A 13,566-nucleotide genomic window follows, 5' to 3' on the forward strand; every position below is an offset into this window, starting at 1 on the left:
TTGATTTGGATGAGTGCTTTGGATCATGCTGAAAGGTGAAAGATCTCTTCATTTTCAGCTTTCTAGCAGACGCCAGAAGGTTCTGTACCAAAACTGACTGGTACTTGGAGCTATTCATGATTCCCTCCACCTTCACTAAAGCCCTAGTTCTATCAGGAAGACATGCAGACTTGAGTGAAATTTAAGATGACATTTATTTGATGAATATAAAACAGAAATGTAATGTCTCTCTTTGGTGTATGCCCCATCTGGCAGTCCGAAGAAGTTGTACTCGGAACCGTCATATCCTGCCGGAGATAGGACGCAGGGGCGAGGAGCCTACCCCTGTGCAGGACGGGACTCAACTGGTGGTGGTGGGGTGGTGGAGGTTGCCGTGTTAGCACACCGAAACAGCAATGTGATAGATTGTGAGCAGACTTATAAAGCAATGGCTTACATGTGATTGGCTAGGAGTTACCTAGCTAATGGTACGATGATGTACAGCTGCTAGTCTTCCCGCTAGAACTATGCTGCACTTACATTTCTATTAGGAAGACTCGCAGACTTGAGTGAAATTTCAGATGACATTTATTTGATGAATATAAAACAGAAATGTAATGTCTCTCTTTGGCGTAAGTCCCTTCTGGCAGTCCGAAGAAGTTGTACTTGGAACCATCATATCCTGCCGGAGATATGAGGCAGGGGCAAAGAGCTTACCCCAAAAGAGAGAAAGTAGAATACTACCATCAAAAAGAGAAGATCCAGTCAGGTACAAACCAGGTCTTGTGTTAGGCATTCATTCTGGAGAAGAGGGGAAAGAAAAGAGATGTGAACACCTAGATTTGACATGAAATGCGCAATATCTCTGGCTTGGTTGTACAATACCTTTGCAATAGGAAAAGCCGTGCGTTTTTTTTTTCCTCCTTGAGTTTGATTTAGTCTTGTCCTGTTTTTTTTTTCCTTTTCTCCTTGAGTGTGATTTTGTCCTTGTCCGTTTTTTTGTTATTTATTAAATTTTTTTATCCTTATCCTTGAGTGCGATTTTAGGCCCTCCATCGAGGAGCCCCTGGTTGTGCAGAATCTTTGCCAAAGATGAACAACGTGGTATGAGGCCCTACGTTAGGCCAGTGTTGTTGTGCAGTATCTTTGTTGAAAGATAAACAACATTTGATTATGAAAACCCTCCGACGAGGGAAGAGTTGTTTGAGATATCTTTAGCGAAAGGTGAACAACATGGCGTAAAGCCATACGATAATGGTGACGTTACGTGCAATCCCTTCGTTGAAAGAAAACAACATTTGATTATGAAAACCCTCCGACGAGGGAAGAGTTCTTTGAGATATCTTTGCCGAAAGGTGAACAACGTAGCGTAAAGCCATACGATGATGGCGACGTTGCGTGCAATCCCTTCATTAAAAGAAAACAACATTTGATTATGAAAACCCTCCGATGAGGGAAGAGTTGTTTGAGATATATTTGCCGAAAGATGAACAACATAGTGTAAAGCCATACGATAATGGTGACGTTGCATACAATACCATTCGTTGAAAGAAAACTACATTTGATTATGAACCCTCTGATGAGGTCGGACTTTGTTTGATGGTTATCTTTGCCAAGGTGAACAGCATACATAAAGCCATATGATAATGGCAATGTTGTCGTGCAATACCCTGTTGAAAGATATCCCATGATAGTGTGAGCTTTCCAGCAAGGGCGAGCTGGCTTGTGCAATACCTATGCAAAGGAAACCATGCTTGAGATTACGGAAGCCCTGGCGAGGAGGGTAGACATAGTTATGCGTTATTCTTGCAAAACGATGGACATGCTTGAATTGAATCATTGTGTAGGGAAAGATGTGATGAGAGAGAGCCACCAACCACCACCAGATAGGTATGAAAACTTATGGTTGATGGATAGTTGAGCTTGTTTGATGATTTGGGTATGGTCGACTATATTTCAGGTAGGATGAGGAAGACCAGTGGCCAAGCATCTTGACAATACCTCGAAGAGTGGCAGTAGTAGCTGCTCTGATGCAAAAAAGAGTGCCCGAGAAGACATGAGGGGAGAGACCACAATGTTTTAGGGTAGCAGTGCGGTGGTTTCTGAACCAGTAGCGCAACATGGGGGCTAGGGATGGAGTGATGAATAGGGGAGGAAATTTGAGATGTCTATTGTGAAAGCAAAAGGAAATTAACACGCACACTGGAAGGTCAGAATGGAAAATAGAGGAGTACTGTGTGATTGGCAGGAGAAGGAATAGTGGGCCCAGGCTGAGTTGTAGGAAGTAAGTGTGGACCGGGCAAATCCTTTCTGCATGAGAGTTAGAGCAGAATTTAAATGGGGAAGTAAGGAGGGGCTTAATCCAGCAGGAGGTCTGAGAGGGGTGGCAGGGAATGTTTTTTTTTTTTTTTTGTTTTTTTTTTTTTTTTGCTGGCGGGGGGGAGGAGACATGGTCTGTGGAACTCCTGGAAGCAAAACGAGAGGGAGTCAGCGATTACATTGAAAAACCCAGGAATGTGTCTGGCTGAGATAATGAAGTTGCAGGAAATGCTCTGCCATGTCAGACGTCTCATAAGGGACATGATGGCTAGAGGAGGACCGGCCTAATTGATTATAGTGATGACTGAAGAATTGCCGCAAAACTACGACGTGTTTGCGTGTCCAAAGGGAACCCCATATAACACTGGCCATGACGATGGGATAAATTTCAAAGAGCGGATGAGGGAGCGTAGGAAGCTATATTGAAAAATGTGTCTGGCCATTTCCCTGTGAACCATGATCCTAGAAAGGGACAAGTTTTTTTTTTTTTTGGTGAAAAAAGGAAATGCCATTCCAGTGATTTAATAGCTGTGACCAGAAGAGGAGGTCTGAGCGGCAGCTGTCATTGATTGATATGTAGGAGCTTGTATTGGAAAACGCCCACTACGTGATTTAGAGCAAAGAGCGACCAACAAAACAGGGATATCTTACTGAATGGAGTGATGAGACCCCATACAATAAGCACTGTACATCATAACATACCTGGGTATTGATCTTAATCCCCCAATGGGGAACACTCGGGCATGCAACACGGTGAATGACATGCGAGTGAACCTGACCGAGTTACCCTCATGTGATCACACTATGGACGCGTGGTTGCCTGCCGTTACTATGAGAGCGAATGCGCTGTTGACATGAAATATTGCCTTTTTATATTGATGCAGATGTGTTATGATGAACAGACAGCATAGGCAACAGAAGGCCTAGACCCATGACTAAATCTGAATGCATTTGTTAGATATGATGAGAACTTCTGATGGAAATCAGATGCTGCCTGAGCCGATTTTGACAGACTTGGCGAGGAGCGCACTCCTTCCGCACCGGGTCATGCATTCCAATTGAGGATGCGGTGGCTCGATTGAGGGAGATATCCTAAGTGATAGAGATATGGATGAAGATCCGGGTTTGCTGATTGTTTACTCCCCATAGGTTTGATGCAGGCAGAAGTTGAGATGAAGTGACAGCGTCGTTGGGAAGGGAAGGTGGGCTTCCAGAGATGTTCTGTGCACGGGTTCTCCTGTGGCCTGGAGAGGACAGAACATGTCTATTATGATTCCAAGAGTGCGCGATCCCACTGAGAATCCAGAAATTTGCGGACGTGTGATGTGCGAGGAACTGCTGATTCTGGATAAGGTAAGGAGCAGTGAATAAGTCTGTGTCCATAGCTGGATGTTAGCTAGTCTGAGAGCGAAATGGACTCGACGTCAGACAGTGCTATAAATGATGTTGCCGTGTTAGCACACTGAAACAGCAATGTGATAGATTGTGAACAGACTTATAAAGCAATGGCTTACATATGATTGGCTAGGAGTTACCTAGCTAATGTTATGATGATGTACAGCTGCTAGTCTTCCCACTAGAACTACGCTGCGCTTACATTTCCAGCTGAAAAAAGCAGCCCCAAAGCATGATGATGCCACCACCATGCTTCACCGTGGGTATGGTGTTCTTTTGCTGATGTGCTGTGTTGTTTTTGCGCCAAACATGCCTTTTATATATATATATATATATATATATTTTTTTTTTTTTTTTTTTTTTTTTTTTTCTCATCAGAAAAGGCTTGGTCTTGCCACCCTGCCCCATAGCCCAGACAGATGAAGAAGATGGGAGATAGTTGTCACATGTAGGGAGCAACCAGTACTTGCCAGAAAGAGCTGCAGCTCCTTTAATGTTGCTTTAGGCCTCTTGACAGCCGCCCTGACCAGCCATACTTTCTCCACTTGTTGATGACTGTCTTCACTGTGTTCCATGGTATATCTAATGCCTTGGAATATACCATGGGACACCTTTCAACAATGAGATCCCATTGATGCTTTGTAAGCTCTTTGTGGCCCATGGCTCTTGTAGTAGCATGCGACCAAGAAGATGTCAGAAAAATCCTACAAGAACAGCTGAGATTTATTTGGATTTAATCAGAGTCACTTCAGGTGAAGACAGTTGTGTACTGTTTCACATGAGCTTGATGACTGGTTGATTCTGAACACAGCCACATACCCAATTATAAAAGGGTGCACACATATGCAGTTAAGTTATTCTAAGTTTTTTATTTAGATTTTTTTTCTCTGAAATGTGTCACTATGGTTTTCAGTGGCATTGCATAGGTTGTAATTTTTACAATAAAGTTGCAAAAAGTCTGATATGATTTATCACTAAAACCTGCTGTTTTAACAGGGGTGTGTAGACTTTTTATATCCACTGAATATACAGTATGTGTGTGTGTGTGTGTGTGTGTGTGTGTGTGTGTGTGTGTGTATAAAGTTGCAGCCCTTCCCCTGTTCGGGTTTAACACTCAATAAATCTGCTCACCTTGACTATAACGCTAAGAGTGAGTGACACAAGAAGATGGTCAGAGGTGTCTTACAGAGATATTTTTAATGACTTTGTGTTGTCTATTGTAGTTTCATGAGCACAGAGGCACATCAGTACATCCACAGCGTGAAGATAGGATCTTTATTTATGTGAAGTACTCTTGTTTTAAAATCTCCCTGCTCTGCTTGCAGAGACACTTGTGTCCCTGAACACTTTAAAATACTCATGATAACTTTTGACAACTCTATAGTCTGTATATCCACTTCGACAGCTAATTACACATTGACATCAACACCACAGAAATCTATATAGAATACGCTAGACCGGAAGAACAAAGACAAAATTCCTAAGATGTCTCACGCTAGATTCTCTGGCACATAAGGTGAATACAGTGCATATTAAGCAGTATTCAGTAAGTAGTAAGCTAGTATTTCATTCCGAGCATAGCCAGTGTGTGTACTTGCAGGATGAACTTTTGTAGGATGTTTGTCTGATTGTACCCACTTTGGCAGAATCAGTGATATTGTCCCAGAAAGGTGATGGAAACTCTAAACGTCCAACCAGGATCTGATCGAAAAGGTCTTCCTGAAGATTATTCTCACTACAAAAACATACATTCATTCATTCAAGACATGAATTAAGTACTGAGAATTTTCCTATGTAGTGAGGTTTGATTATCAGCTGTTTGGACAATGATTTGCAACATTGATTTTATGCTACATTTAAATGTTTTATGACAAGCTGTGTTGAGACTACATTTTAGAGGTACTTATTTTAGAAACACTGTAGTGGCTGAGAGGTTGCGATTCAGAGTGGTTATAAGAGAATCTTTTAGCTTGTGGTACCTGCGGAAAGGTGGGAAGCCACACAGTAGGATGTAGGTAATCACACCAGCTGCCCAGATGTCCACCTTTAGCCCATAGCTACAGCAACGCCCAGCCAGAGGACGAAGAGGACAGACAAGTCAAAGAGGATGAAAAAAAAGATGCAATAACATTGAATATTTTAAAGGCTCTGAAACAAATCAAATTCTTGCACCTATAGTACAGTGGCTTCAGAACAACACTTTAGACACACTTAAAAATGCTTGCATGTTATTTCATTAGAAAACAAAATATCAAACCAAGTGGCATTTATTTAAAAGAAAGATAGAAAAGCACTATTCAAGCAAAATATTTCACAATAAGATATTTGTCTTTTATGCTGAAAATTGATCTCACCCTGACTCTGATATGATTTCTGGGGCAACGTAAGTAGGTGTTCCACACACAGTGTACAACGGCCCTTCAACAACTGTGGCCAAGCCAAAATCACCCAACTTCAAAGACTTTGTACCATCAGGGTACTCGCATACCTATGACACACACCGTGAAAGAGGAAGATTTGCTATTTTTATGCATCGGCATTTATATTTCCCCTCTTGACATACCATACATAATTTTTTCATGCAAAGTGATTGTCTATTATTGGGAACTCAAGTCAAATGATGTCAGAAGGTGTGTTTGTGCGTACTCACCAATGCATTCAAAGGTTTAATGGCTCAGCGTAGGAGTGTGTGGGTGTGTATATATACTTAATGATACACAGATTCCATGTCTCTATACTGCTGTGGGTGTGTGTATGTTAAAGACGGGTGGATTCTGATGTTTGATGTTTTTCTCTAGGTGTGAGTTGGTGTGTTTATGCACTAAAGTATTCTCAGATTTGTTGTCTGTGTAAAGGCGTGTGTGGGTGTGTATAACTGTATATTGTATATTTGATGTCTCTGTTGAAGATGTGTGTGTGTTTTTCTTCTGTGTGTGTATTTATGAATTTGCATACCAGTAAATTCTCAGGTTTGATGTCTCGATGGACAATACACATTCTGTGCAGGTATTTGAGAGCTGCAGCCAAGTTGAATACCATTGCACTAGCATCTCTCTCAGTGTACTTTGTGGAGGAGGTGATGGCATCAAACAGATCTCCACCCTGGTGAGAAACACACAGATTGTAAAAAACAAAACAAAAAAACAGCCCAAGTATAAGCTGTATTCTGTGTGGAACACAGTTTTACAATAGACTACAAAATGTTCAAACTTTTCCCACACTGCTACACACTTGTTGGACACATCTACTCTATTATTACTATGTTATATAACAATAAAAACACAAATGGAAATATGGGAATAATGCAGTGACCAAAAAAGTTAAACAACTCAAAACTATCTTATATTTTAGCTTATTCAAAGTAGCCCTCCTTTGCCTAGATTATAGCTCTGCACATTCTGGTCATTGCACTTGGGATGCTTTAGGATTGAAGGACTTCCCATGTATGCTATTTCTTAGCATTCTTTTCTTTCACTATCCAGTCCAACTGGACATTTAAACAAACAAATGAAAAGCAAGTCTTAACTATCACCAAAACTGAGAATGGGATGTTTTTGTCTGCAAGTGCTTTTCATGTGGAATTCAAAGTGGCACTTGACATTGGCGCTAACGCAAATCATGAACGCAGCTTCACGATTGATGAAACAAAGCGGATAGCTACAGTCTACTGGCAGATTAACACTGTGGAGGATGAGAGTTTAAGAGATTTAATGGCCATTGCAATGAATACTAAACCTATGGGGAGATTAGTTCTTTCAATTAGTCAACCTCCCAATTAGACTTTGGAAAACTTTTAATGTTACTTGAATTGGTGATATTTTAGTGCATTTCTGTCTTTATACTGTGGAAGGCTTTGTTTGGAAAATGTTAATAAAGCATTATATCGTTATATATTGTTTTGTTTTCTTTCCTATGATGGAAATAAAAGAATTTTGACTGGAAAATAATTATATTTATAGTGTCAAATTTCAGCACTTTCAAAATTTGTGATTAATCACGATTAACTACAAAAAAAATGATGTGATTAATCGTGATTAACATTTTTATTTTTACCCACACTTGTGGCCTTATATGGTTGTTTTGATAAAATATTATGAATTATTTTTTAGAATAATGTGCAAGGTTGAGTCATGCACAATAAGACCAGGGACATTTATTAAGTAAACAAGGTGATTATTGATTTCATGTTATCTTGAAATGCAACTGTGGTGTGGTAACAGTATGTATAAGCCCTGTGTGTTGTTGAGAGATTTATGAACAATACCTTCACAAGTTCCATGACTAGATAGAGATCAGTGGGCGTATCCACCTCCTCAATCAACATGATGATATTAGGATGCTTAACACGCCTCAACACCGCCACCTCATTCTCGATCAGGTGCTCCTGAGGGTTCAGAACACGTGTCACAAAACTCCCACCCATAAAGCATCTCTCAGCAGTCTTTTGTCTTTAGCTGCTGAGGCATAAATCTGCATGAATTCCTGAGGTCTGTTTTTGCAGGAAACAAGGCAAACAGGAAACTAACTTCCTCAGTTAAAGCACAGCCTGAAACCAGATTACTGTATGGGACATTGACCTCTGCCTAAATTTAACTGCTTTGTGGTTCTTGACATGAAATACTTTTGGGAAGTTGACATGTCCTGTGGTTTGACATGCTACTCCATTCAAACTATTTTCAACAGCATTTTGTTATTATTATTTTTTCTAATTATTATGCATGCAGCTTTTATGAGCTCATATTAATTGAGAGACTACATGAAATGTTTGTACATGTAATTAAAAACTCATTTGTCATGTGTTTGCCCCATTTAAAATGAACTAGTATTAGAAATTCTGACTATACTTAGCACATAAAATATACACTTTTCCTTTCATATTAATTTTAACCTAAATTCATTATGTTGATTAAAAAAGTAAATGGACATGTTACACATCAACTACCTATTTACATATCATTCTCATTAGAGAGATTAATAGCTAAAGGAAAAAGTATATAGCATTCAAATCATTCAGAAACAACTATTATTAAACAGACCAAAAACGCTAGACTCAACAGCGGCCTAATGTGACATAAATAATTCACATCTCAATATCCCACCCTTCCACGCATCATGCATGCCTGTATGGTCGAACTCACTTTGCCACGGCATTTGTTTTTGTCAATGATTTTCAGTGCAAACTCTTTTCCAGTTGATCTGTGGAGAGTAAGAGAAAAAGGAAAAATAGACTTTGATTCAGGAAGGTAAATGATGGTCTGCTTTGCGTGCTTTCAGAGCCTCAGGGGCCCACTTATAAGGATGATGTCCTTTCAGTGCATGAGAGATGTGCTTTGTACCTTTTAACCAAAAAAATATTAACCTGATAGTATTGTATATATTAATCAGACATCATGACAATAACATACGTTGAAGAGAGGAAAAAACAGACCTTACAATACAATAGAATAGAATACTTTGTTGATCCCCAACTGACCCTTCTCTAAGCCCTGCCTTCAAAGCATTTCTGACCAATCCTATTTTAGCAACTGTTGCTATGATATGAAATGAGGCTAAGTAAATGATGAGACAATGTTCATTTTTTGGTGAACTATCCCTTAAATGTTAATTAATTTATGTATTGTTTCAGGTCTTAGTAAGGGCAATAGTAAATAAAGAGTTTACAGCATCATAGTGTTATGAGACATTATGAGGAGTTCTGTTCACTAACACTAATGTTATCAGGTGTGTAAATGCCATCAAATAATGTTTTTCTCTTTTCAAGTGTCTGCAATAATCGTTTGCCTCAATTCTGATTCACAGTCTCCACAGTTTTCAATCAAATTACTGTGTAATTTGAGATTTTTTTTTTTTTTTTTACAAAAAAGATAAATATGCTTAAAAATGTCACTCTTCATTCCAGCACACATAAGAACATTATCAGTTCTGTTTATGAGAATATTTGGCCAAAAACCATGCAGTTCACAGCAATCTCCCATTTATTTATATGGGAAGTTCTTCAAAGCGAGCAATGGTAACCAAGGGGGGCAGAGCTTAGCGAAGGGTCAACATCCTTGTTAAAATATGCCTTTTGTAACTATTATTTTCTTACCGTTCTACACACTCCTTAACAATGGCAAAGTTTCCATCGCCTATAACTTTGCCAATTTTGTATTTTTCCAAAACAGTAGAGGCAGCAATGTTCCGATTGCCATTAACTGAAGGGAACAAACAACACATTAAACAAATTCAACTAATATATCAGATTGAGACACACAATACCACATCAGAACTTTCATGTCACATGATTTGTGAAAAAAAAGTTTTTTAAGTGAAAACAATGGACCTTAGTCAGGGTAGAGACCATCCTTTATTTGATGCAAAGAAAACTGTCTGTGAGGTGCATTCAATATATTTCAATATTTTCTGGAGTTGTCTTTCCACTTTAATTGTTTTGGAAAGACATATTTTATTTTATAGTTGTTCTGATTGATTTGAACATATAACACACAAAATCATGAAAACCCCTCATGCACCCCTCACATCAAATGTGACATCTGCCCTGCAACATCCATACAGGGCCAGAGGAATGTTTTGTAATATTCCCAAACAATAGATCAGCTACAAAACATCCGCATTTGGTGTTTTATTTGGTCAGTGCATTACACAGACAAACAACTGAAGGTCATCCTGGCTCATGCACTGCTGAGCGGGAACATTTGCTAATACACTGCCACCACAGTGTGTGAGAGTGTGTGGTGGGTGAGTGCCTGTGCAAATGTGGCACAGAGTGGCACATGTCAGCACTTTTACTGCCAAAGCCTGTCATACCCCAGAAATGCCCTTTGGGGACTTTTTGAAAAAACACAATGAGACACAAAGTGAGTGAGTACAGGGATGAAAAAGCAGAGAGAGAGAGAGAGAGAGAGAGAGAGAGAGAGAGAGAGAGAGAGAGAGAGAGAAAGGGGGGGGGGAGAAAGAGAGGGAATGGACACCTACCTTCAGGGCTCACACTGTTGGTATGTTGGTGGGGCTGCTCAGAGGAGCCGTTCACATTGGTTGCAGAAGAGTGATGTGCTGGAATCTGTAAACAGACAAAGATAGAATGAGTCACAAAGACCTTGACTACATTTAAAAATATGGAAATATCACTAAGAACCATATATATTTAATTTCAGGGTGATCTCATTTGTATTAGTAGTATTTAATGTTTGCACGTACATTTGTGTACATTTGAACAGACAATGTACAATTTTAGTACATTGTAAGTGTATAAAACATAAACACTTTTATGTATGTACTCTATAGAACATATGGCTCTAGGTTCATGGCCACGCTAAGCACAACGACCTTGCGCTACATCTTATAAAATTTTTGTTAGAGCGCTTATTCGGTGGATGTTTGCACGTGTTACAGGTCCTGCTTGACCTACTCTAAACGAGATTCGAACCGGGGTTTCCGGCATGGGAGGGACGCGCACTAACGAGGAGGCCAAAGGCTACAGCCTCTAGCGTCAGTCACTAGTGCGCCTCTTGAGGCCAGGGTTGTGAGGTTTTATACATACTGCATAGCTACCTACCAGCTGGCTACCATTACACGCACAAACTGTGGGTTTATTGTACGTACACCAATCAGCCACAACATTAAAACCACCTGCCTAATATTGTGTAGGTCCCCCTCGTGCCACCAAAACAGCGCCAACGTACAGAGCGGTTTATCTGAGTTACCATAGACTGTCACTTCCAACCAGTCTGGCCATTCTCTGTTGACCTCTCTCATCAACAAGGTGTTTCTATCCACAGAACTGCCCCTCACTGGATGTTTTTTGTTTTTGGCACCATTCTGAGTAAATATTAGAGACTATTGTGTGTGAAAATCCCAGAAGATCAGCAGTTACAGAAATGCTCAAATCAACCTATCTGGCACCAACAATCATCCATGAGATTATCTAATCAGCCAATCGTGTGGCAGCAGTGCTGTGCATAAAATCATCAGATACAGGTCAGGAGCTTCAGTTAATGTTCACATCAACCATCAGAATGGGGAAAAAATGTGATCTCAGTGATTTGGATCGTGGCATGATTGTTGGTGCCAGATGGGCTGGTTTGAGTATTTCTGTAACTGCTGATCTCCTGGGATTTTCACGCACAACAAAAAAAAAAAAAACATCCAGTGAGCAGCAGTTCTGTGGACTGAAATGCCTTGTTGATGAGAGAGGTCAACAGAGAATGGCCAGACTGGTTTGAACTGACAAAGTCTACAGTAACTCAGATAACTGCTCTGTACAATTGTGGTGAGAAGAATATCATCTCAGAATGCTATTCTGAGATGCGGGTTGGCGCTGTTTTGGTGGCACGAGGGGGACACAATATTAGGCAGGTGGTTTTAATGTTGTGGCTGATCGGTGTAAATGAAGTGGTGCAAAACGCAGTTTGCTATTTTCCTAGCAAATTGAAAAGAAGACGTTTGAGAAGCAGGTCTAATCTCAGTGCAAAATCTAAAATCAGTTCTTGCATTTGCAGTTTAGAGATTCCAACAACAGGTGGTAATAAAGTTCATGTCCAAACTCAGAAAATATAGTGGAACATCAAATAATGTCCCTGACAATCACTATTGTAGCCTCTTCGTGTTTTATTAAACAAAAATGTATAAGATTTGTGTTTCTTTCTAGAGGTCATGTTTTATTTTTTTCAGTTATTATTATTACATTAAGGCTAGATTTACAATTGTATATATGATCTAATTTATATTGGTATTTTTCCACCTGTTGATTTTTAACTGTAAAAAAAATCACTGTAAAAGGGGCCGGTGGAAGAAGTTAGAGAGGTGTAACGTATGCTGGAACTGGCAATGATGACAATGACGAAGATGAAGAACCCAAGTGCAGTTTATTTCCAAAGTGAGAACCAATAACCCTGACTACAAAACAAAACATGAACTTGACTTGACTTGACTTGACTTGACTATGGCTTGACTTGACTATGGCTTGACTTGACTATGGCTTGACTTGACTATGGCTTGACTTGACTATGGCTTACCAAACACATACCATCACCTTCAATACCTGACAACTAGACAATGAAAACATGAGGGCTTAAATACAAGACATGGGAGAACATAAACCAATGAACAAACAGAACTGATAACAAGATAATTAAACAATAAATCAATGAAAACATGACACATGAACATGGAGGGAAAACAAGACATCACATGACTAGGGAACAGGAACTAAACTTTTCAAAATAAAAGACATGAATCAACAAAATACACCTGACAAGAGGGTAAAATATATGGATTTGGATTTTTTTCACTACTTCGTTATTTTGATTATAATTTTGTTTAGTTTTAAGTGTAATTTGATATAAAAATATATTTTTGGTTGAATGTTTCAATAAATGAATTACATTTTTCAAAATGAAAATTGACTGGTACAAGTGAAGTGTGTGCAAAAATTCCTCAATCCAAAGCCTATTATGGAAAGCCGATACATTTACTGTTAATACTAGCGTGATTTGTGTGTCAGTAGATACAAATAATTAATAATACTATACTTGCATTCTCTATACTTTAATGGAGCCTACATCAAAATCCTGATGAGAACCACATTTTCCATGCATATAAAAGGAGGGTGTCACTTTCATAGAAATATGCCAGACATTCAACAAGGACGCAGTTAATGCACGAAATAATGTAAGTCTATATTTCTATTCTTTTAATTAATTGCATACAGTCCATTTACACTACCAACTCTTATGAATGTGCTGTCTTTGTTTATATTGCTGGTGCTTGACAGGGCTGTCCATATAATAGGATGCAGACGGTGCCAGAGAAGAACCTTAGAATTAAATTGCACTTGACGCAGCCCATTAGCACTTTGTGTGCAATTTCGCCAAA

The 13,566-nt window shown here is 39.4% G+C and overlaps 1 protein-coding gene across 8 annotated transcripts in view; it reads right to left on the bottom strand.

Moving 5' to 3' along the window:
• The window catches only part of dclk2a (doublecortin-like kinase 2a), a 96,478-nt gene that overhangs the window by 20,511 nt on the left and 62,401 nt on the right, over positions 1-13,566 (bottom strand). For all 8 annotated transcript variants that reach the window (XR_007897717.1, XR_007897715.1, XR_007897716.1 and 5 more), the window contains 8 exons: positions 10,669-10,753; positions 9,782-9,887; positions 8,832-8,889; positions 7,958-8,077; positions 6,649-6,795; positions 6,048-6,181; positions 5,673-5,750; positions 5,332-5,428 (listed from right to left, as the gene is read on the bottom strand). Coding sequence is in view for 4 of the 8 variants with exons in the window: in XM_051702902.1 (XP_051558862.1) it covers positions 5,332-5,428; positions 5,673-5,750; positions 6,048-6,181; positions 6,649-6,795; positions 7,958-8,077; positions 8,832-8,889; positions 9,782-9,887; positions 10,669-10,753 (825 nt within the window). In the remaining 4 variants the exon portion in view is untranslated. The remainder of the gene's footprint in view (positions 1-5,331; positions 5,429-5,672; positions 5,751-6,047; positions 6,182-6,648; positions 6,796-7,957; positions 8,078-8,831; positions 8,890-9,781; positions 9,888-10,668; positions 10,754-13,566) is intronic.

The sequence above is a fragment of the Myxocyprinus asiaticus genome, chromosome 7 (assembly GCF_019703515.2).
Source record: "Myxocyprinus asiaticus isolate MX2 ecotype Aquarium Trade chromosome 7, UBuf_Myxa_2, whole genome shotgun sequence".
NCBI lineage: Eukaryota > Metazoa > Chordata > Actinopteri > Cypriniformes > Catostomidae > Myxocyprinus > Myxocyprinus asiaticus.